Source organism: Nothobranchius furzeri, chromosome 2, assembly GCF_043380555.1.
Source record: "Nothobranchius furzeri strain GRZ-AD chromosome 2, NfurGRZ-RIMD1, whole genome shotgun sequence".
Classification (NCBI taxonomy): domain Eukaryota; kingdom Metazoa; phylum Chordata; class Actinopteri; order Cyprinodontiformes; family Nothobranchiidae; genus Nothobranchius; species Nothobranchius furzeri.
In genome coordinates, this window is record NC_091742.1 from 9,799,273 (window position 1) to 9,824,858 (window position 25,586).

Genomic DNA, 25,586 nt, shown 5'->3' on the forward strand with positions numbered 1-25,586 from the left:
GCTCTTGGCACATGGAATCTTGGCACATGGAATGTCACCTCTCTGGTGGGGAAGGAGCCTGAGTTGGTGTGTGAGGTTGAGAGGTTCCGACTAGATATAGTCGGACTCACCTCAGCGCATGGCTCTGGCTCTGGAGCCAGTTTCCCTGAGAGGGGTTGGACTTTCTACCACTTTGGAGTTGCTCCCACTGAGAGTCGCTGAGTAGGGGCGGGCATACTAGTTGCCCCCCATCTTGGTGCCTGTACGTTGGGGTTTACCCAAGTGAATGAGAGGGTAGCCTCCCTCCGCCTACGTGTGGGGGGACGGGTTCTGACTGTGGTCTGTGCTTATGCACCAAACTACAGTTTCCAAACACACCCACATCACCCCGCTTCTCCTCCACCTACATTGACTGCCAGTCAACTTCAGGGTTCATTTCAAGATCCTGGTTCTGGTCTATAGGGCCTTACATGGACAAGCACCGTCTTACATTGGTGATCTTCTTAGTCCCTACACCCCCAGCAGGTCCCTGAGGTCCAGTGATCAAAGCCTACTGGTTGTGCTGTGCACCAGGCTAAAGACCAAAGGTGACAGATCATTTGCTGCTGTGGCCCCCAGACTCTGGAACTCTCTCCCCCTGAGCCTGAGATCAGTGGACTCAGTGGTCTCCTTTAAAAATCAGCTGAAAACTCACCTATTCAAGCTGGCTTTGGGAGCAGTGCGCTACCAACACTATCTATAGTGGGGATGGTGTGCTGCTGACCTCTACTCAGGACATTGAGGATCGGTAGGCAGAATACTTCGAAGACCTCCTCAATCCCACCGAGACGTCTTCCAGTGAGGAAGCAGAGTCTGGGGGCTTTGGGTTGGCCTCTCAAATCTCTGGTGCTGAGGTCACTGAGGTGGTTAAAAAGCTCCTCTGTGGCAAGGCTCCGGGGGTGGATGAGATCCACCTGGAGTTCCTTAAGGCTCTGGATGTTGTGGGGCTGTGTTGGCTGACGCAGCTCTGCAATATCGCGTGGACATCGGGGGCAGTCCCACTGGACTGGCAGACCAGGGTGGTGGTTCCCTTATTTAAAAAGGGGGACCGCAGGGTGTGTTCCAACTACAGGGGGATCACACTCCTGAGCCTTCCTGGTAAGGTCTATTCAGGGGTTCTGGAGAGGAGGGTCCGTCGGATTGTTGAACCTCAGATTCAGGAGGAGCAATGTGGTTTTCGTTCTGGCCGTGGAATACTGGACCAGCTCTATACCCTTAGGGGGATCCTGGAGGATGCGTGAGAATTTGCCCAACCAGTCTACGTGTTTTGTGGATTTGGAGAAGGCGTTTGACCGCGTCCCTCTGGGGCCCTGTGGGGGGTACTTCGGGAGTACGGGGTACCAGGCCCTCTGATACGGGCTGTTAGGTCCCTGTATGACCGGTGTCAGAGCTTGGTCCGCATTGCCGGCAGTAAGTCGGGCTCGCTCCCAGGGAGAGTTGGAATCCGCCAAGGCTGCCCTTTGTCACAATTCTGTTCATAACCTTTATGGACAGGATTTCTAGGCACAGCCAAGGTGTGGAGGGCATCCGTTTTGGTGGCCTGGGGATCAGGTCTCTGCTTTTTGCAGATGATGTGGTCCTGTTGGCTTCATCAGAACGTGATCTTCAGCTTTCGCTGGAGCGGTTTGCAGCCGAGTGTGAAGCAGCTGGGATGAGAATCAGCTCCTCTAAATCTGAGACCATGGTCTTGATTCAGAAAAGGGTATAATGCATTCTCCGAGTCAGGGATGAGGTCCTGCCCCAAGAGGAGGAGTTTTAGTATCTCGGGGTCTTGTTCACGAGTGAGGGAAAACTGGAGCGTGAGATAGGCAGATTTGTGCTGCATCTGCAGTGACGCGGACATTGTACCGGTCTGTCGCGGTGAAGAGAGAGCTGAGTCAGAAGGCGAAGCTCTCGATTTACCGGTCGATCTACGTTCCTACCCTCACCTATGGTCATGAGCTTTGGGTAGTGACCGAAAGAACGAGATCGCGGATACAAGCATCCGAAATGAGTTTTCTCCGAAGAGTGGTTGGGCTCTCCCTTAGAGATAGGGTTAGAAGCTCAGTCATTCGTGAGGGGCTCGGAGTAGACCCACTGCTCCTCCACATCGAGAGGAGCCAGTTGAGGTGGCTCGGACATCTGGTCAGGATGCCTCCTGGACGCCTCCCTGGTGAGGTTTTCTGGGCACTTCGAATCGGGAGGAGACCTAAAGGTAGACCCAGACACGGTGGAGGGACTATGTCTCTCACCTGGCCAGGGAAAGCCTTGGGATTCCCCCGGAGGAGCTGGCCCAAGTGGCTGGGGAGAGGGAAGTCTGGGCCTCTCGCCTTAGGTTACTGCCCCTGCGACCGGACTCCGGATAAGCACATGAAGATGGAAAAATGGAATTTGCTGAGCTTAAGTGGGGTTTTAGTAGAGACTCTACACGTTTAATAAATGAGGCCCCAGGTTGGTTTCTATTTTCATTTGTGTTGGTATATGAATCAAAAATACCAAACAAAAACTTTCAATTGAACAAGCAAGAAAAAATATGTTTGCACCAATAGCCACTCATGAGGCTGTTAGCTCTTTGTCATGATCTGTGTCTGCGTCTAACCTCATGTGTCTCCTTTTGTCCTCATTCGTCTCTAGGTGCTCCTTTTGTGTCTTCAAGCGCCCTCATGTGTCGTGTCTGTGTCTTCCTCATGTGTCTCCTGGTGTTCCCCATTTGCCCTCTAGGTTTCCCTTCTCAGACTTCCCTCTCCCAGGTCCTGTGCTCTCTTGGCCCCCTCTTAGCCACACCCCTGTAGTTTCTTTCTGTCGTGTTTTCCGTTAGTGTCAGCTTCCCCTTAGAATATTAGTTATGGTTCATGCTTTCTGGTCTTTTGTTTTTCTCTTAGGTCATTTTCCTTTGTTACAGCCTTTCATTATTTAGTGTGTTTTTCCCACCAGTGTTTTCTTCCTCCTCCCTGAGTTAGTAATTGTGATCACCTGGTCCCTCTCCCCACACCTGCAATTCATCTCCCTCTCATCTCCCCAGTCTATTTAAGCCCTGTCTTGTCTCTGTGTTGTTGTCGGTCCATTGTGTTTTTGTCAGCGTTGTTCATGCTCTATGTGAGCTTGTGTCTTCAGGTTTTTGGTGCTCTTAGTGAGCTTTCGGTGTCCTGTGTCCCAGGACTTTTGTTCCCAGACTTTGGTGCTCTAAGTGAGCTTTTGGTGTCCTGTGCTCCAGGACTTTTGGATTTTGGCTTGCTGCCTTATGGATTTATTTTGTTTTCATCCTGCCAAATAAAGGATTTTTACTTTTACCAACTCCTGCCTCGAGTCATCCTGGGTAATCTGCATTTTGGGTCCTAATCTTCCCCACAACGTGACAGTCTTACCTTTGTTTTTGCTGTGATTTACAAAAATTGTGATTTTTTTTTAAAAAGACAAGATTACAAAAAGTATTTTTTTACTTTAGCCTTTATGAGCTTTCATAATAAAAAAAAACACAATGTGGTTTTAATCACTAAATCAGACAGATATAAGAAAATGTAACTGTACCTGAAGCTCACAACAGGAAGTGAGGTCACATTTGTTGGAGGACGTTGGTCTTTCTCCATCGTTTCCGACTATCAACCACCACCAACGCATCGAGGTAACCGCGGTGTCCTGGTGGACATAACGTCGAACAAGTGCTTGCAGATGGAAAAAAGTGTCCCAGGTAAGTGAAGTCAGAAATATATCACTAACCAACCGGATTAAGTTACCGGAACTAACCAAGTACCTCTAGTTCACGCGAATTATCTTGAACGTGCGTTAGCTTAATTAGCTGCTTAGTTAGCTTAGCTAATGTTAGCTCTCATTGTTCTCAGGCGCCAACCCTTACTGGATCACAATAAACCTACAGAAACAATTACTCACCTATTTGTTAGTTTATCTTAAAAGTTCAGGTTAATAATTGTTACCAATGACTAAGATTTAAACAGTGGCGGCTGGCGAATTTTCTTTTGGTGGTGGCATTTCTGCTCTCTAAATATTAGATGCGCTAACCACATATCACCACTAGGAGTCGTCCAATTACCATTCTCATAATAGAATCCACGTTTTCTGCCTCAACAATGACACTAAATTAAAGAGCTGAAAAAAGTTAAATACACAATTGAGAAAAACACAGTAGCAGGAATGCATTGTGATCCTATCCACAGAAACAGCTGTTTAAATTAAAGACCAGATTCTCCTATTTACAACAATATAGGTAGGTATTACCCTGCTTGCAAAAAACACAAGGAACTCAGCAACAAAACAAACTATGGCAATTTCATGAAGTCAAAAGTGTAAATTCTGTTTTACCAGTGCTGATTTTTGGTCAAAATAATCTGTGTTATTGTAAAAAGAACAATTAGTTTTGTAATCCAATGTCCCAGCATCACACTGAGCTGATTTCTGACTGTCTGCTTTTTTTTACCTGCTTGAGAATGTTTATAAGTCTCTGATGCCACAATCCACCATTTTCTGGTCCTTCATAATTTAATAAACTCCACGGGGTGTACTCAGCTGCTCTACAACAAAGGACAGTGAACTGTGGAAAATTTCCGGTTCTGCCCTGACCTAAGCCGAGACTCTGCCCTGCCGGACTTCTGTGCATGTCTTCACGGTCGCTAAACCTCTGTGCCAAAAGCCTCCCTGATTCTTTGTATTCAAGAATTAAGCGCATGCGCCAGTTAACGTATGTCTATGGTAGGGTTGGGCGATATATCGAAAATTTATTGTTATCGACATTTCTGACTCATCAAGATAATTTTTCCCATGCCAATAAATTTGATAATTAAAAAAAAAGAAAATGTGTGTGTAGGTGACAACATTCATGTCCCTTTAAGAAGCTGTACTACCTTGAGCCATGTAAAAATGTGACTCAACGTAATACATGTGACAGCTCCATCTAGTCGACAACTTTTGTTTCTACGCATACCTGTAGTTATCGTCATGGAGGTAAAATACTCAATATATCGTGATATTGATTTTAGGCCATATCGCCCAGCCCTATGTGACAGCTCCATCTAGTGGACAACTTTTGTTTCTACGCATACCTGTAGTTCTCGTCATGGAGGTAAAATACTCAATATATCATGATATTGATTTTAGGCCATATCGCCCAGCCCTAGAGAGTGCGGACTCAAAAGGAACAGAAAATACATTACAAGACGGTTCTGTTGTGGTAAATGTGTAAATAACATTTTTAAGCTATACTAATGCAGTCTATACACAAACATTTGCTCCCGCTCTATAAATATTACTGTTTTTTAGAGATGTACACAGATAACCGTTTAATTGCCGTTATCGTTATAACCGGGTAAAATAGTTTTGTCCGGTTAACTGCTTTATTTTGTTGTAATATTTTGTGCCACTGGAGGGCGCAAGAGCACCGCTATCAAAATATTTACAGAGCAACCGCAGAAGGAATGAGCTTGTTACATGACCAAACAAAGTTTCTGGCTCAAACACAGAGCTGTTAGCAAACAGCGTGAGAGCAGTTTATTCTTAGTTATTTCATTCTTAGAACACAACAAGCCTTGCATCAAAGCACTGAGCCTGGCTCAGCAAACTGAACAGCAACAAAAGCTGAGAAAAATGTGCCGTCTGTAAATTTAAACACATGATCAGTTGGTATAGAAACTTGTTTTGTACTAAACAACATTTAATAAGACTTTCTTTTGTTTAAAAGAAGTTTATTATATGTTAGGGCTGGGGTAAACGATTATTTTTAAAACTATTATTCTGACGATTATTTTATCGAATAGTCGACTATTCTAATGACTATTTAGACAATTAATCTAGTGATTATTTTTCTGTTGCACAGTTAATAAAAACCAAAAAAATCTCTAATAAATTCCTCAAAAAAATTGATAAATTGTTACTGTAAGAGAATAAACACTACAGGCCTTCCATTTTGTATAACACCGCTTTTATTGTGTTGCGGTTGGTTATATTCTGGTCACATGTAGAACTTGGGAGTGCAGGCTGCTGCCTGAGAGGTGGTTGGAGATGGAGTGTCTCCATACTGCTTTGTTTTGGTCACTTATGTGCCTGAGGCGAGTGGTGGTACGACTCTTCCTGGGGAGTTTAGCTCGTGTGCAAAAAGAAAGGGACAATAACACGGGATTTAAAAGTTAAAATGATGATCAGGTTTATTTAAAACTACAAAAAAACATAAATCTTTCCATCCACAGGTTGGGAATAATAAAACTAATTCTGCCTGTGGGGAATTAAAACAAAAGTACAAATAACTAGGAATGTCACACTGGGCAAAGATTACTGGGTTCTAGACCAAAATAAGCATCTCCAAAGGTTCAAACTCTAAACTGGGTAGTTAAACCAAACTCAATGTGATATTTTAAACTAAACCGAAAACCCACAACACTCTAAATGTAATAAAAGGAAGATCTGCACCACAAAACAGATGAACTCTACACCAAAACGTAACAGCTTATCCAAACGCAAGAAGCTGTTAGCGAAAATGCTAACAGTAGCTTTACCAACGTTAAGTCCAAGTTACCAAGTTTGAATAAACCAGAAACACTCAGCAAACAGACCACGGAGGAGAGACTGCCACCACCAAAACAGCTCTCCTAATTAGAGCCCTGCACTGAAGCCCTAGGCCCTCGGGTCGGCCCGGTCCGAGGGCCGGGCTTCGGGCCAACGACTGTGTAATTACCTCGGACACGGGCCGGGCGCCTTTATTTTTAATCGAAATCATTAAAAAAATTAAAACACTTAAACGCAGCAGTAGAGCCCTGCGCGGGACTGTTTTCTTCATCCCGCTCCTGCCCGCTCCCGCTGAGTTTCTGACCATTACAGCCTGCAACCGCAACGTGTGTGTTGCACTCCCGCCCGCACCTGCAGCGTGCATGTCTACTCCCGCCCGCAACCGCAAAACTCTTGAGAAATTATTACCTCACAATAAAAGAGATGTATTGAGTTTGCGTCCTCAATAGGGCTGCAACAAACGATTATTTGGATAATCGATTAATCGGATGGGGTCTCGACACGATTAATCGGATTACATAGGGACATTTTTAAAAACTGCTAGGGAAACGTTATTTTTCTCCTTCCCTCACTTTATTAAACACAACATTATTAGAAAACAGTTCAATAGCAGAAAAACAACATGCCATCACCTAAATTGTCTTATAAGGTGTATAGACAGAGACCCTAAGCTACACCTATCTGTGACCTAAAATGCTTGGTCCAAGTTAAACAGCTTAAAGAGCAAGTCAACCCCTACCAGAGTCCAACTCCACTCCCGCTTCATGTTTGAAAAATGCAACACATGCTGTTGCCTGGCAGACCGAGAGGGCGGAGCCGCTAACAAATACACACACACTCAGGGTCACGACAGCATTGTGACATCATAATGTACCAGTTTACATCATAGCATACTTCTTAGCCAATAGCGGTGGCAGATTTAAATTAAAATACAGTGCAGAGTTTTTACCTGACAACGGCACAACACTGCCAGTTTTAGGCAGAATATTTAAATTTTAACTAAGATGCACTGAAGTGCCAAATTATTGACGACATGTGTCTGCAGCATGATTAGACACTCGTTTATTTAGTCTATCAGCAAAAAAAAAGTATTTGGGGGTGACTTGCTCTTTAAGGGCAATTCTCATCTGTTTTGTTTGATCTCATCTGTAGATATTTATTATAATTGGGGATGTCAAACAACTAATTTTTAAATGTAATTAAACATAGGCTGTGAATTAATCAAAATTAATCACTATTTCCAAAAATGACTGAAAAATACCAAATAAAACAAAAGTAAATGAATGCCATCCTCCTTGTGATGATGCCCTGGGCAACTGCCATAAAGTCACATCAAGAAATGCTGCTGATCATTCCAATGATCCCAAATAGACTCACATTAGGCCACATGAAAGCAACTGAACCCAAAAATATATTAACCAGTATATAACTGCACTCTCACACAACACGCCTGCAGCAACAGTTAGGACTCCTCCCTCCCTTTTAAAAGCGTTTTCGCTTCTGAGGACATTGTGGTTGTAAAGCCACAAGTTAGTAGTCTGGCCCCGATGTGATCAACCAGTTTCTGCGGGAATGTGACGGCGGAACCGGTTCGCAGCGGCGCGAGTCGTCGCCCCCCCCCCCCCCCCCCCCCGCATTTCTAATAGCGTCGCGCTTACAATTTTAAAGACTTTTTTTTTACGAGCTTAGGGCATGTCTAGCCTGTGTAATAATCCGGAGCTTGGGTGAATCACTTTTGAAAAGTTTTTAACTTACCCGGACACCGAGCTCTCTCCTTCCTCGCTGATGATTCTGACATGCTTGCGTTTAAGACGCTGCATCATCACCGTAGTATCCCCATGCCATGCTAAGTCTGACCTACAAACGTTGCATGTCTTCGCCTGATTTAACTGAAAATGCTCCCAAACTTTAGAAGTTTTTACTTTTTGGGGGTCTCGCTGCTTCTGCCATGTTCCTCTTACAAACACCTGCTGGCTCTCCACCGGTCTGCGCGCAACGGCGGGCGGGAGGGGAGGGGGCTTTTGGAAGAGTTGCGCAACACAACGAATGGATGGCGCAATTCGTTGCCAACGCTTTTAGTAATCGATTTTCATCGAATTTATCGATTCATTGTTGCAGCCCTAGTCCTCAACATGTCATTTTATAGGTTATCCGCTTTCACCGCAGCTCTGCGCTCCGTTTCAATCAGGCTGTACAGCAGGATTTCCCTTCGTAGCGATATTTTTCTAACTCTGATTGCTTCATGCTATAGATCGTTGGAAAGCTGCTTTTATGTACTTTAAGGAACCGTTGGAATTATTTGAATCTGATCAGCCATTCAAAAGTTATAAAACGGAGCATTTTGGATGACAAACTCGCACGTCTCTGAATCTGTGTTGTGATTCGTTGCGCTCAAGACAGGGGATCCCGGTGGCTACCGTAATGTACTGTAAGTGCATGGAAAGCCCCATTTTTAATCTTTTCAGCACTTTTGGAATTTTAATGATATCTTGAACTAGAGCAGAGATCGGCAACCAGCGGCTCTTCCATCCATCTGATGCAGCTCTCTGTGCTTGTAAAATAATGAATGGATATTTAAATAAAATGCTTTATATTTTACTGAATTAATTTTACATCTGTAAGTCAATTCTATGTGAAGATTGTCTGCGTAAACCTGAACAGTTCCAACCCGGTCTTACTGTGAGACCGGGTTGGATCACGCTTGTGCGTAATCATGTGCGCTTTCTGAGCTGAAGAGGACGTGAGATTCTGGGCTTCTCCTCAGACGGCTCCTGGATGTGTCGCACATTGGAGACAGGAACAAGCGCTATTCAGCCAAAGTTTCATAATCAGGGAACATTTTCTAAGTGACAAGTCTCTCTGAGCGACAGGGTTTGGAAAACACTCGCTTCAGTGGGAGGAAGCTTCCCGCATGCGCTTCTGCGACGCTCTGATCCTGCACGTCTTTTAACACATTGGTCAGGATTGACGCACTTTGTTTTCATTTAGTTGGTTAAAAAAAAGTCGGGCTTGGGCTCGGGCCGGGTCAGAGAATCCTGAAAACCTTTTCGGGCCGGGGCGGGCTGGGGCTCCACCCCCTCGGGCCGGGCTGGACACGGGCTCAGATTTTAGGCCCGTGCAGGGCTCTACTCCTAATGTCTGAAAGAAGCTCCTTTATGAAGGGAGAAACGCTCCCGGTGATTTTCTACATCTGCGGTAGAGACAGAGCAGCGCATCTGACCACGGAAGTTGTTGTCCGTTGCCGGGAGACGAGGGCGGGCAAAACAGGAAAGGAATCTAGTAGCGGAAAAACGTTCCGGGTCTTCGGTATTTGGCGGAGATGTTAGTGAAGGCAGAGAAGAGGGCGAACTAGAGGAAAAACAAGCTGATTCCTCCTCTATATTTACAAGCTCCTGAGGATGCAACAAGTGGGCGCGCTGCGTCGACTACCGGATCTGACGTCGACAAATTTTTAGAATCGAGCAGTCGACGTCATCGAGGCTTCGCTACAGCCCTATTACAGGTGCTGGCCAGTAAATTAGAATATCATCAAAAGGTTGAAAATATTTCAGTAATTCCATTCAAAACGTGAAACTTGTACATTATATTCATGCAATGCACACAGACCAATGTATTTCCGATGTTTATTACGTTTAATTTTGATATTTATAGGTGACAACCAATGAAAACATCAAATCTGGTATCTCAGAAAATTAGAATATTCTAAAGGCCAATGAAAAAATGTTTGTTTCTCTAATGTTGGCCAACTGAAAAGAATGAACATGAAAAGAATGTGCATGTATAGCACTCAATACTTAGTCGGGGCTCCTTTTGCCTCAATAACTGCAGTAATGCGGCGTGGCATGGACTCGATCAGTCTGTGGCACTGCTCAGGTGTTATGAGAGCCCAGGTTGCTCTGATAGTCGTCTTCAGCTCCTCTGCATTGTTGGGTCTAGCGTATTGCATCCTCCGCTTCACAATACCCCATAGATTTTCTATGGGGTTAAGGTCAGGCGAGTTTGCTGGCCAATCAAGGACAGGGATACCATGGTCCTTGAACCAGGTGCTGGTGGTTTTGGCACTGTGTGCAGGTGCCAAGTCCTGTTGAAAGGTGAAGTCTGCATCCCCATAAAGTTGGTCAGCAGCAGGAAGCATGAAGTGCTCTAAAACTTCCTGGTAGACGGCTGCATTGACCCTGGACCTCAGGAAACAGAGTGGGCCAACACCGGCAGATGACATGGCACCCCACACCATCACTGACGGTGGAAACTTTACACTGGACCTCATGCAACGTGGATTCTGTGCTTCTCCGCTCTTCCTCCAGACTCTGGGTCCTTGATTTCCAAAGGAAATGCAGAACTTGCTTTCATCAGAAAACATAACTTTGGACCACTCAGCATCAGTCCAGTCCTTTTTGTCCTTGGCCCAGGCGAGACGCTTCTTGCGCTGTTTCATGTTCAAGAGTGGCTTGACACACGGAATGCGACACCTGAATCCCATGTCTTTCATGAGTCTCCTCGTGGTGGTTCTTGAAGCGCTGACTCCAGCTGCAGTCCACTCTTTGTGGATCTCCCCCACATTTTTGAATGGGTTTGTCGTCACAATTCTCTGCAGGGTGCGGTTATCCCTAGAGCTTGTACACTTTTTTCTACCACATTTTTTCCGTCCCTTCGCCTGTCTGTTAATGTGCTTGGACACAGAGCTCTGCGAACAGCCAGCTTCTTTAGCAATCACCTTTTGTGTCTTGCCCTCCTTGTGCAAGGTGTCAATGATTGTCTTTTGGACAGCTGTTAAGTCAGAAGTCTTCCCCATGATTGTGGTGCCTTCAAAACAAGACTGAGGGACCTTTTAAAGGCCTTTGCAGGTGTTTTGAGTAAATCAGCTGATTAGAGTGGCAGCAGGTGTCTTCTATATTCAGCCTTTTCAGAATATTCTAATTTTTTGAGATACCAAATTTGGAGTTTTCATTAGTTGTCACTTATGAATATCAAATTTAAATGTAATGAACATTGGAAATACATTGGTCTGTGTGCATTGCATGAATATAATGTACAAGTTTCACGTTTTGAATGGAATTACTGAAATATTTTCAACCTTTTGATGATATTCTAATTTACTGGCCAGCACCTGTATATGTAAACCAATTTTGAACTTAATCAAAGTCAGATTGCAATGAGCACTGAATATGAGAAGTATCAGGACTAGAAAAATAAAGAACTGTATCATCTGCATATAAATGAATTTGAAAGTTACAGCATACCTGTGGCAAATTATTTATAAAAATGGGAAATAGCAACGCCTCCAGAGATTAACCTTGTGGTATTCCTCTGACGACTGTTGTAAAATCTGAATATCCTCCCTGATAAAGAACACACTGTTGTCTATGGTGTAAGTATGAGTTGAACCAAAGTAAAGAAGTTCTTGACAGACCAATATCATGAAGTTTATCTAAAACAAGGTAATGATCAATTAAGTCAAAGTCTTTAGTTAAATAAAAAAAATATGGCACCAAATTAACTTATTTGAATCAAAAGAAGATATATCATTACTAAAGTTTAGAAGTGCACTTGTAGTAGAAAATTTTGGACAGAAGCCAGACTGAAAAGGGGATAGAATATTGGAATCATTAATTAGATAATTGATTAAAAATAAGTTTTTCAAATATTTTATCATGCTATTAATTGTTGAAATTGGTCTGTAATTATTAATGTCATATTGATCATCATTTTTGTAAAGTGGGGTAACTAGTACATTTCCAAGATGATGGGACATAACATGTTACATTAGATGGCATTAAGCATTTATACCTTTCAAAACCACTGCATCTCAGGGATCACTGAGATATTGCAGAATGAAAATACTTGATTTAGGGCAGGAAATATTGTTCAACCTATCAAACACAAACACACACCAATTAGTAGATTGTGGGAAACTTGAGGAGGAATGGAAAAGTTTGACAAATTGTAAAACCTTTTTCCCCCCATCAGGTACTTTTGGAGATGTGGCTGAACCTGGAGCTATGCAGCCTGTGCTAGACGTGGATCATCAGAAGTACTGGTAAGTAAAATAATAAATGCAGTAAAAGTAAATGTGGCTTTGTGTGTAATGTTATTTCAAGCTTATCTACAACTGGTTTCTAAATCTACTGCTTATGTAAAAAAACAGGGAAAGTCAAGTATTGGATGCATAAAAACGATTTAAATCATGTTTACACTTCATTATTATCAGCAGTATTTGCAAACAGCAAAAACATTTCATTATACATCCAATCATCGTAGAAAATCTGAGAAAAACAATTCAGCCTAACCTTTAGCGTAGCCCCCGCCCCCCTCCTCCCTGCTCCATCCTACATCCTGCTCGCTGCCTCTCTTTCCATCCTCCGGTTCCCACTCGCTGCTGTTCTGGTGTTTAACAAGGTAAACTCTGTGTGTGTGTGTGTGGCAGCAGACCGGACCAGCATGGAGGATGTAGATGCTTTTAGGGCTGAAACGATTCCTCGAGTACCTCGAATAATTCGAGTACAAAAAATCCTCGAGTCAAATTCTGCCTCGAAGCTTCGCTTAATTCATGTTTAATTAATTCATGGCTTTGCAATCGCCCGTGGTCATGTTTCACCCGGAGCGAATAAGTGACGCACATACACACTGCACTGAATGCACATGCGAGTAGCGAACGCAACTTAACTTTCTTTTAAGCCGTGGCCGACGATGTGGACCCCGGTGGAGTGCGAAAAAGACACAAAATGCCAAAGGTGTGGGACCATTTTTCACGTCGTCAGGCGGAAAACGTAGTCCAGTGTAAATACTGTAAAATGGATTTAGCCTACCACAACACCACATACTCGATGCTGCAACCTGACCAGGAAACATCCACATGTAAATGTCACTTCTGCAAGCGGACTCAGAGCCTCTACAAGATAATGCATTTTAGCCTGTATTTCTATATATTCTGCGGACACTGTGTGACTTTTTCATTTGTAGCACTCAGTTTCAGCTCACACCGTACGTCTGGTAGCAACACGTCCGACTTAAAATGTGCTAAAAATAGCAGTTTTTACAACACGTCAGACTTTTTACTGTGTTGTTATTGATGCCTGTTGTCCCTCAGGATTGCTGCAGGAGGACACAGGTATTTATGAGTGGCGGAGGAAAACGAACGAAAGTAAATAAATGTTTTGTGATCAGTATAATTTGACATAACCATGGCAATCATGCTTTCGACATTCCTTGTTAGTGGGAGACAAAAAAAAGTGTAGAAATTAAAACGAACGTGTGCTAATAGGGAAACAGCTGGCGAGCCATGTTTGCGCATGCGCCGTGAGCGGTTCTGGTGCTGTTTGGGCCGCAGCCGCTCGCATTTGTTTACTGTGAAGTAAAGTTGAAGTGCTGAAGTTTTGAAAACAAATTTTGAATAAAACTTGAAGAATAACTGGCAATTGCTTTCTCATTTCAAGAGATCTTTCATATTTTAAAACATGCTATTTGATATAATGGTTTAAAAACACAAGAGTAATTTATTAGAGTACTCGATTAATCGATAAAAGATTCGATAGAGTACTCGATTACAAAAATATTCGATAGCTGCAGCCCTAGATGCTTTAACACCCACACTTTTTCTAAACAGGAGGTTAAAAACACCCACACTTTATCAGTCCGGACCCTCCATGTTTCTCACTGTGTTTGCCCTTTCCCCCTCCCCCTCCTGCTGTTAGTCAAAACCCACACGTTTTTGCACCGGCGTTACATCAGTATTCTGTTCAGTTCAGTTGTTGAAACTGGTTTCTCCTACTGCTCCGCAGCGCACAAGGGGCAAAAATGCGCGCACTCACTACAAGCTCGCTCCTGCGGTGTGCTCTACTCACACACAACAGAACTGCAGCCTCCGTGTGTTTGTGCAAATCAACACTTGTGTACCAACCCTGCTTATTAGGGGTGTAACAGTACGCTGAAATCGTATTCGGTTCAGTGTTTTGAAGAGCTCATTTCGATTAATTTTCGGTATATTATTACCATTATTGTTATATGTATTTATATAATATCTAAAGCGGCTCCTATAGTGAGCAGAACCAGGTGTCATCACAGGCTGCTGATCTAACCTCACACCGCCCAGAGTTTCTTCTTTAAACCTCGTATTAAATAATGAGCTTCCTCCTCGCCATATTTTTTGTTGTCGGATGAAAACTTTACAGTTGCCCCAGGAGGAAAGTTCAGCAGACTTGATAGACTGCAGTGATAGACCCCCCCCCCCCAATGTGCTATTGAAGTTTCTTAATCTAAAAATGAGTTGTTAACGAGAGCGTGCACACTCACCCGTGCATGCAAGCACGTACTCACACAAGACTTACTGCTTAGGAGAAAAGCTGACAGATTCTGCAGCTTTCTGGAGGGTTTCCTGTTAATCACAATAATTAGATGAAAGGGGGAGGAGGACAGTTTTTTTAAAGAAGAAGAAATTATCATTTCTATAGCGCCTCTCAACATAAAAATCACGAGGTGCTTAGGCTAGCGGCTCAGTGCTAATGTGCCAGGTGAGTGGCTGAGTCAGGTGGAGGTGCAGCTGCCTCACCTGGAGACCAGTGCAGTGCAGCCACGTAGTAATTTGCTGACAACATCACGTTTACAGCTTAGCCATCAACAGCTGATTCTGAATAAATGTGAAGCAGAGTTTTAACCAGAAGATGGAGATATAATTATAGTTTTGAGCTGAAGAAAGTTGCACTTAACTGCCACTAATGATTACACACGTGTACAGCACCATTAGACACTCATCTACAGGTTATCAAATAAAGTTATTTTAGGCGTTACTTGCTCTTTAAGACTAGGGCTGGGCAATAAATCTAAAATGTATCATTATCGAAATTTGTGACTCTTATCGTGATCATTTTTCCCATATCGATAAATCTTATAATAAAAAAAATGAAAAGATGTGTGTAGGTTGGCAACACGTGACAGCCCCATCTAGTGGACAACTTCGGTTTCTGCGCATACCTGTAGTTATCGTCCATTTATTGTTATCAATATGAAATCCTCAATATATCATGATATTAATTTTAGGCCATATCGCCCAGCCCTACTTAAGACTGATTTTTAACTCCTTTATTTCATTTGTGAAAGTTCAAAGCAAACAGAATTCATTACATTTCTAAGCCCCATTACAACTGGCTCAGCTCAAACTCTACAACACCTAGACACTTCAGACCTTAACTAGATTATTCAAAACTAATAGAGACCTTAAAACATAGTTTGTTTTTTATGAAACCTTTATTTGATTTGTTACAGTTAAAAATACACAAGTTTCATCTGGTCCACCTTAGATCTGGTCCAGTTTAAAACTACAAGCCTGGGCTAGATTATTTTACATTAACAGCAAAATCCATAACGGACAGTTGATCATTTGTGAAACCTTCCGTAGATTAATGAAAGTCCAAAGAAGGCAACTTTCTTCAATTATGTATAGGGCTTGTGATAGTGACATCATCACCGACGCGTCCGCCCTGTTGGAGGCGTTGAGTCCTTACTTGTTGCTTGTCACAACTGTAAACAGCGCGCTCAGTCTCGTTCTTGCGGCTTAAATTAATCTATTATTCATTTGATCGGTTATATTACACAAATCGTTGCTGTATTGTGGGGTGACACGTAATCGCCAGGGGAATAAATGTGGAAAACAAGCTAACTTTTCACCATTTTCCTGCTTGGAGGCAAAACCACGGAGACCAAGTATCTAGCTTAACAAAGTGTCGTCGGCTCGCTTGGATCTCGGCTATAAGGTGACTAAACATTGCCTTCTAGTGTATTTTCATTCTGGTAAGTTAAAGATGGTGTACGTTTTTTTATACATCGTTTCTTTCCTTCAACCGCAACATGCACACGAAACACACACACACACACACACACACACACAGGCTACACTCACATACCGGTGAGCTAATGCGGGTGTACTGACTGTACTGGTGGGGGAGCAGAGTCGGTGGGCTGCATCTAAATCGCGGAAGAGCCACGGTGGGCACAGCCTCCCTCTTCAAACGGAGACGTGCAGAATCGCGGGTAAAATGCTGGTTGCAAACTACAGCATCAGGCGGGAGCTGAATGTTTTCCAGACACCGATTGCGCGCAACCACTGGCGCCTAATTTCTACGTCCAGCGGAAAGGAGTGCAACCCCACAGAGCCACCGCATCCATACTACACTACACCTTCTCACCATACTAACACGATATGGAGCACTAAACCTGAACTACTTTCCTAATAACACTAACAGCCAAACACTAACGAAACTACAATATCTAACAGCCAAACTAACACTAAATAAATATGTATAACACTAAAAGATATGCTAAAGATTTGGATATGCTAATGCTGAACTACCGCTAACCGTCCGACACTCGCTTGCAAATCCGACTTCCAACTCGCCACAAGGCGCGGCTGAGACTCTCAATGCTTTATAACTTTGACACAGAGCTGCTACGTAGTACTCTACTGGTTTACGTAGTATCTTACTCTTTAGCCATTGGCTAAAGTGTATTCAAAATGACTCAAACTCTATGTTTTAAGCTGAAGGTGGCTCTATACTGTGGTATTTAGGCAGAATTTTTAATTTTTAAAGAAAATGCACGAAAATGCTAAAATAACGAATACACACATTTAAAACACTATTAGACACTCATTTATACAGTTCATCAGCAAAAAAAAAAAAGTTAATTTAGATGTTACTTGCTCTTTAAAGATGCAGGAAGTAGAAAAATTTGCTGGAATTTACCTTTTCACATTAGAAACTTGGAAAAGGAACCAATTAAGCTTTGTACAAAACAAACAACAAAAATAAATGAATAAAATAAAACAGGAAGAATGAATAAAAGATTTAGCCAAATTTTTGAGAAAATAATGCAACCCTCTTTACTACCTCACCATGCATTTTGCTTCATCTGCAATTATGATGTGGACAAAAGCCACCAGGGAGCTGCAGGTAATCAACAAATTAGCCCCGGTGGTGTGTGCACACGTGCTTTAAGACAATTTAATTATTACATTCTTGAAAGCAGAACCACCTGTTACATTTTTTTTTATTAATTTTGATTAAATTTTGAAATAATTCAGTGTTAAGTAACTTGTGGTTATCGTCTTGTATAAGCACACATATAAGCCACTGCAACGTTTGAGTTTTACTGTTTAATATTAAAATGCATGATACTTTGGACTATTCAAGAAGATGTTTCCAGCCAGTTAATGGGGACATTACAGCGTGGAAGGCAACAGAGTTGCAAAAGTCTGCAGAAAAACGCATCACATGTGGTACTCAACTTTTTGACGAGGTTGGCCGATCTGCTTAAACTATTGCAGAAATTATTATTTTTTTAAACAAAATGAATAAATAATCTGATGAAATGGGATTCGTGGCATGTTCTTTAGATTTGTTTGAAACAACAACTGTTGATCAGCGATTGGCAGAAAATGAGATGTTTTGATTTTAAACATTAACTGAATTCACTCCACTAATGCGTTTTCACTGTTTATTTAAGAGTCACAGAACGTTGCACACTTTGATGTCAACGCCAAAACAACCAAAACAAAGAGTAGACTCACCTCTTACATCAGGAAGAATGCGCGTTTAGAGTGTTATCCGCTCTTTCGTAATCCGTTGTAGAATTGTGATCGGCAGAAGTGTTTCTGGTTCACGGCTCACTTTTGGGATTTTCTGCTTCCCGATCTTGTGACATACGTGGATGAAGATCACCTTTTAGAGCTGGGATGTTTGTTCTCACGGTGCAGGGCCTCGTTCCGACTCCCACACAGTTCAAATGACGACTTTAGTCATCAATGTCAGTTAATGAGTTAAACAATGAAGAAACTGTTTAAACCATCCTCACTGTGTGAAATTACTTGCTGCACACCTTTACTGTAAGTTGTAACATGCAGGCACAATAACCTCACCACACAATATTATAATTATGTTTTTTATCTTGTGATTTTAGAGATTACATCAGCAATAATAGTTTTTCTCATTCACAAGTTCTCCTTTGTGTTGCTTATATTCTTCAGTCCAATCAGGCACAAGTCTGTTAGAAGTTTGATTCATATGTTTGTGTCCATCGTGGCCTCACGTTGGTCTTAATGTTCTGCAATGACAACAGCGTACACGTGTGACTGAAACTCAGTGACTGTTTTCACCCGAAACAACATTCATTTAAATGTAAATTATAAAGATTGTGTTTTTCTACTTTGAATTTCAGGCCACAAGATTCAGGTCTGCTGACACCACACACCCTCTGGTCCGTGGACCTCAAGTTGACTCACTTGGACTGGAGCCCCGAAGCGACCCTGATACACTTCCAGGCACAGTTCCCCACCACATGTGAGCTAGATTACAACATCCTGCAGAAAGAAATTCAGAATGTACCAAAGACCAAAGCTCCCGTGGACGTTGGAGAGTTTTGCCTCGTGGAAGACCCGACTTCTGCATGCTGGTTTAGAGGAAGAGTTCAAAACCAAAATGGTGACTTATTTGATGTTTTCCTAGTGGACTATGGGAACGTGTTGAGTGTCGACATTACCCACATAGCTTCCGGTTCAAACAAGCTTTTCAGCTTGCCTCCAAAAGTAGTTTGTGGCTTTCTAGCAAACGTGCTTCTTCAGAATTGCGCTCACTCAGCAGTGGAGAGATACTTATCTAGCTTGAAGGGCAGAAATGTTTCAGGTTTCATTCAAGCTCTCCTTCCTCACAAAGTCCTCCTTTTTGAAGCTCCTGACATAAACTGTGAGCTGGTCCGACATGGCTTTGGGAAGCTCATGGACATAGATACCTTCCTCCTCCTGGTTAGCTTGCTTACAGAGATACCACTCAAACAAAACACTGAGCTGACTTACTCATTGAGAAACCAAAAGTTCAAAGGTTTTGCCTCAAATTGCCTCAAATTGCCCAACTTGCAGGGATTTCTGGACGTTTTTTCATTTTTTGGGTCTAAATTGAGTTGTGGTACACATGCCAGTGTGCGAATAACTGCTGCTGTCAACCCTAGGCTTTTTTACTGTCAGGTGGCCAGAAAGGATGCCGATCTCCGACAGATGTCCAGAAAGTTGGCAATGGTTTGTGAGTGCAGTGTCAACGAGCCCTCTCGAAGTGCTCCAGAGAACTTCGGTGTTCTGTGTGCAGTTAAAGGAAAGGATGAGAAGTGGTACAGAGGTTTTGTGCATCTTCTACCCATCAGCTCTCAAGTAAGAGTTTTTTTCATTGACTACGGATTCTTTGACTTTGTAAAAATTGACCAAGTCCAGAGGTTGCCACCTGAATTTTACTCCACACCGATGAGGGCGTTGCGTTGCTCGCTCCCCTCCCTGACTGATCTGGATGTCAAAGCTCAGCAGCTGGACTTCCTCAAGGCTGGTTTGCTTGGAGCTGTGCTGAATGTGGAGGTCACAAGTTTTGATAAAGAAGACCATCTACATACCATCACTGTGTTGGGTTCTGATTCACACGTGGAAGAGCCAGAGCCCACCCAGAATCTTTCTACTCCGCCAGTTTTGAAGGTTGAGAAAAAGTCGCCTCGGACTGGCTTCACAAACTACATGAAAGTCATGAATGAATCATGCAATAAAATGATGGAGGAAGAGAAAGTGCAGGTTGGTTCTACCTTTGCCGGCTATGTAGTACATGCAGAAAGTCCAAACCAATTCTGGGTCAGAACACAGAAACGAAACGAGGAATTTGAGGAAATGATGTCAGAAATGGAGAAACATTTCAGTGAAGTGGAGTTGGATAAAGACACGCTGCAGAATCTGGAGGTTGGGGCAGTCTGCTGTGCGCTGTATGAGAAGGACATGCATTTCTACCGCAGCGTCGTGATGGAGGTTCTTGATCATGGAGCAGAGGTCTTATTCACCGACTTTGGGAATGTTGAAAAAGTACCCCATATGTTGATCAAGAAGTTACCAAAGACATTAGCCAACATACCACCTTTTGCTGTTTGTTGTACACTTAATGTTTTTCCACTAGAGGAGGTCTGGGCCTCAACCACGTGTGACTTCTTCAGAAAAGCTGTGTCAGACCAGTCACTGAGAATTCATCTTGTCCAGATAAAAAAACACAAATGTGTTGTTGAGCTCTTTGATATGGAAAGTAAAAGCGTCACTGAGCTGTTGAGGTCATCTGGACTAGTGGATTACATTCCAGTAGAGGCGGTTAAACAAAAGGGCAAAAACCAGACAAAAGAAACCTGTCAACAACATTCTGCAGGAAGACACATGAGTGGAAAGTCAGAGCAGTGGGGGGGTTGTCAAGAGGACAATGACGTGTGCACAACAGAAACCAGGAAAGTCACTCATAACTTCAAAGCTTTGAACATCAAACCAGGGTTTGAGTTTCTTGTTTACTGCTCAAAGATCAGATCTCCATCTGATTTCTGGTGCCAGCGTCGAGATCAAGGTCCAGCTTTGGAGAAACTAATGGATGATCTTCAGAATCATTACTCAGCTCACGCTGTCCCCCTCCAGCCTGGGGAGGCAAGCTGTGTTGCTAAGTCACCACAAGATGGAAAATGGTACAGGGGCCTCATAGAGGAGAACCGGAATGGTTCTGCCACAGTAATGTTGGTTGACTATGGTTCCGTCATCAAAGTCCGAGAGAACCATGTTCAGGCAATATTACCAGAGTACATTCATTTAGAGAGACAAGCTTTCAGGTGCAGTCTCTACAGTCCGCCGGAGCAGGACTGGAGTCCAGAGGTGAGTGACTTGCTGAAAGACTTTGTCCTAAAGAACACTGATCATCTTACATGCCAAGTTGTCTCCCAAATAAATGTGAAACACAAAGGCCTGTGGAACGTTGTCCATCTCTCTAATGCCCAAACAAAAGCTAGCGTAATAGATACACTCCCAGAACCGGGACCTGCAAAATCAATCTCAATAACACATCCGTTTGACATGACTCCTGAATCCTTTGTTTACTCTTCATTCGATCTAAGCTCTGGAACTGAAGAACACGTCTACGTCTCGTACATCAGCAGCCAGTCTGAGCTCTTCTGCCATCTGGAGAGAAACACTGAGATTATTGAAGAGCTTGAGAAAAAAATCTCTGAGGAGAGTGAAAAGATGATGCAGGACAGCTCAAGTGCTGTTGTGGAAAAGCTTTGCCTGGCAAAATACCTGGATGGCAAATGGTACCGGGGCTGGATGTTGCCTGTCAGCCTACCTCTGCACATTAGTGTTTTCTTTGTAGATTATGGAAACATAAACTTCTTGGAGAAAACAAAAGTCATGTTTATTCCTAGGAATTGTGAAGATCTCTTGTTCACACCGATGCAGGCGGTGAGATGCAACCTTTACCTTGTTCCCAAGGAGGAGCTCTATGCAGACGTGAAGGAATGGCTGAACAACGCCACCATGAACAAGCTGCTGAGAGCTGTTGTTCAGGCAAAGAGGGAAGACGGTGCCTTTGATGTTGAGCTGTTCGATGGTGAGGTCAGCATAAATGAGAAGGTGAAGGAGCTCATTCTTAGCCTCTCACAGAAACCAAAACCAGTCAGGTTGGCAAGCAAAAGCCACAATAAACCAAGTTACACCAAGACAACCAGCAAAAGTAAAAATCTACCTACAGTTCCCGCGGCTGATGCCCCCAAAGGGTCTGCACCCAAAAAGACAAAAGGTTGCATGTGTGTAAAGTATTCGAACAAGAAATCGAACCGTAAACAACAGAATGGGACCCACAGAAAGATGTCCACGTCTGTAAAACCTCAGGCCAGGTCCGAGTTAAAACAGAGTAAATATCCAAAAGAAAGGTCAAATAAAACGCAGCCAAAGGAAACAAAAGCATGCCAGCAGCCGCACTTCCTAGAGAAAGACATAAGTCCAGGATTCAGGGCCAAATGTTTTGTATCACACGTTGATTCTGTTTGCAACTTCTTCCTGCAGCTGTCAGATGATGTACCTGGCATCTTCAAAATGGCCGAAGATCTCAGCTCTGTTGTCTTTAGCCAGACTGGTCAATCTTTTCAAGTTGGTGATGCTGTTTTGGCAGAGTTTGAAGAGGACGGTGCTCTGTATCGTTCAGTTGTAAAGAAGAAGGAAGGAAGTTCTTGTTTCCAGGTGGAGTTTGTGGATTATGGAAATTCGGCGGTTGTTGGGACAGAAAAGATGTACCTGCTACCTGAAGAGTTCATGTCTCAGCCAAGATTCAGTATACCATGCCTGCTGTTGGACACAAAGGCGTATGAAGGTGATGCTTCCTTCATCGATGCAGTGTTAGAGAGGCCACTTTATGTGGACTTTGTCCGTCAACATGGAAGTCAGTGGCAAGTGAAGCTTGAGGTTCTTGGGGAAGATGGACATGATGCAGCACCTGAGAGCAGCACTTTATCCAAACATGAGTGTCTGAGTTTACCTGAAACCAATGAGGTAATTTCCTGTGAACTGAAACTTGGAGGACAAGGTTTCCTAAATGAAGATGTGGCAGATACAGTATCTACTGTGGAAGGTAGAAGTGTGAAGCCAGAACCAAAACCTGTTAATATGTCGGTCAAACGTAAAGTAAAAACCATCAGGCGCTTTAAGCAAACACACTCCAGGGTAAAGAGTCACAGGAAAACCAAAATATTCTCTGTCAAAGTTCTGAAAGAGGATCCAGATGTTGTTCTTCCTCCAGCTGTCGAACCCAGAGACACAGAAAATGGAACCATTCTTTCTATTCAGAGTGACGGCAGTTTCTACGTCAGGCTAACTAAGAACGAGGATTTGCTGACGGCGCTGGAAAAGTGGATCATCGCTAACCCAAACAAATGTGAAACCGTTGCTGAAGCTGATGTCAAACCGGGCCTGAAGTGTTTAGTCCAGATCCTGGACGACGTGTGGCAGAGAGCTGTCGTGCAGCATACTAGTGAAGGAAAGTTTAAGGTCTTCCTGGTGGATCACGGAATAACTAAAGACATTCCGAGCAGCTCCGTTTTACAGCAGAGCCCTGACCTCACAACGTTCCCAAAGCTTGCGTTGTTGTGCAGGATGAACAGCTCAGACTTTGCTCCTCAGGGCTGGGGTCCAACTCTAAACCCATTAATAGGCACAGAGGTCCAGCTGATGTTTGTGAGTTACACTGAGCCTGGGAACTTCTGGGTGGTTGAAGTAGTCATGAAGGACCGTTCCCTCATCCTGCAGTCCGAAGCCTCACATCAGCAGAATAAGGACCCACCTGCTGAAACCCAGAGTGAAGCATCAGCAGAAGGAACAGCTGCTCCCCAACATCTCCTCTTTGCTCCTGTTGAAACAGATAAAGCCTATTCTGGGTTTGCAACTGCAGTTTCAACTCCCTTTCACTTCTGCGTTGTTCTTGAAGATTTGCTCCTCGTCATGAACCAGATATCCACTATGTTGGCCAGCCTACCTTCACAGATGCCGTCTCTTCCTAAGACCCACCTCGTTCCAGGTACTTGCTGTCTGCTGGAATCAGAATCCAAAAAGATGCGTTGCAGAGCTGAAATCATACACGCCGACACAACAATTGTCCTTAACCTCGTTGATTATGGCCACTATGAATGCATACCGTATCACGACCACTCCAAGCTGAAGAAGCTTAATGCAGATTTAACGAGCCAACCAAAGGTGATTTACCCCTGCGTCCTACAAGGAGTGATGCCAGTCAGTGGGGATGGACAGTGGACTGATGAGGCAGCAGTTTTCTTCCAGGACTGTTTGTGCCAGAAGAACCTTCAGATCTTCTTTAGAGAGTCCGTGTCCTCAGAGTGGAGAGTAGACATTCTTGCTGATGACGTTGATGTTGCCGACGAGCTGGTGGAGGCTGGACACGCTGCCTACACAGAGGTCATGCTAGGACTCAGGTATGCTCCTGCATCCAATAATATACAAAATAGATGGAAAAGAAAACCATAAATAATAATTTGTTTTTTAATCACTAAAACAAGCAACTAAAACAAACTAGAGGTATTTTAGGTTTTAAATCATCTGCCAGAATAGTTATATAGAAAATCTGTTGGTGATCAAAGTAAACATTTATGGTAAAAAGCCTAAACAAGTCATAATAAACAATCCAGTGTTAAGTTGTCACAGCTCTTATTTTGATAAGCCGCAGCATTTCCTGTTTGTACCTGAAACAGAAATAAATGTTTCCAGACACAAAGTAATCGTGCTGCCCTAAATAATTATTTCCAGTGTTTTTTATTCCTTGAAACAAAAAGTTCTCAACATCTTGTAGCTACAGATTCATCAGCGATTTGATGTTGATGCAAAATACGATTTTATTTAGCGAACAAAAAAGATGCCGGGAAAATGTTTGAATACGTTATTCCTTTCATAATTAGGTTCGAGAGAGGTTTATGCAAACCTGAAGGTTCTGACAGCAAAGGAGAGGAGGATGAAGCTGAACTTGGAGAAAATTGAGACAGTGCGAAGTCCAGATCAAGTCAGTGTAAGTATGAATGATTTGTCTAAAAATATGTATTTAAAATACCCACCATTTAAACAGATGTTTTCACATGGATTCAGTAAAATCAAAGCACCACAGAACTGAAGAACGTCATTCAGATGAGGAAAGTTTTAATGCACTCCTCCCAACACCACTTTAGTTTAGTGGCCATTTATTACGGTTTCTATGGTTAGTATAGTGAGTTTAGACTGAATTCATTATAAAATACCTAAAACAACCTGAAGTATTTTCAAACATTGAAAGTAGACTTTATGAAATGAAACTTGTTTTCTTGTGCTTCAGGTCTCCTGATGTGAAACGACAGAGCAGAAGATTTTGTAGTTTTAGGTGTTGCATTTAATCAGAGTTGGATGCATTAAACTTCGCTTTATTTTGGGGGGAAAACATTTTTGCTTCCTAAGTAGTGATCAAGGTTTCCATCGATGTTGGTTTTATTTTTAATGGCACTTTCTATTGTTTGCTTTTCATTTAAATAAATTTCAATACGTTTTTGAGATATTTTAGAAAATGTCTTGCTTTGTTTTACCACCAGGTGAAGCTGTGGTCTTGTTAAACCGTTTATAGTTGACATTTACAAACGTGATTAAGACTTTTTTCAATAAAGCATTTGTGATTCGTTCCCTGTTTGTTTTTTGATCTAATAAGATAAACAGATGATATTTTGCCTATATGTGAATGGTA

General features: G+C 42.9%; 1 protein-coding gene across 2 annotated transcripts; it reads left to right on the forward strand.

Moving 5' to 3' along the window:
- Window positions 1–3,526: 3,526 nt before the first annotated feature.
- On the forward strand, window positions 3,527–25,523 carry tdrd15 (tudor domain containing 15). 2 transcript variants are annotated; one of them, XM_015947543.3, is made up of 5 exons: window positions 3,527–3,685; window positions 12,475–12,544; window positions 18,712–24,300; window positions 24,781–24,887; window positions 25,188–25,523. In XM_015947543.3, exons 1-4 carry the CDS (start codon window positions 3,667–3,669, stop codon window positions 24,857–24,859), a joined length of 5,757 nt encoding a protein of 1,918 aa, XP_015803029.3. In that variant the 5' UTR covers window positions 3,527–3,666; the 3' UTR covers window positions 24,860–24,887; window positions 25,188–25,523. The 2 variants fall into 2 exon arrangements, with proteins under 2 accessions (XP_015803029.3, XP_054604052.2); XM_054748077.2 differs by having other exon boundaries at window positions 24,781–24,881.
- The last annotated feature ends 63 nt before the right edge of the window (window positions 25,524–25,586 follow it).

What these genes read in the sequence shown, in the direction of transcription:
- tdrd15 (XM_015947543.3), top strand. An exon ending in GTGGATCATCAGAAGTACTG is followed by an intron (nt 12,545 to 18,711) that starts GTAAGTAAAATA and finishes TTTGAATTTCAG; the next exon opens with GCCACAAGATTCAGGTCTGC. An exon ending in GAGGTCATGCTAGGACTCAG is followed by an intron (nt 24,301 to 24,780) that starts GTATGCTCCTGC and finishes TTTCATAATTAG; the next exon opens with GTTCGAGAGAGGTTTATGCA.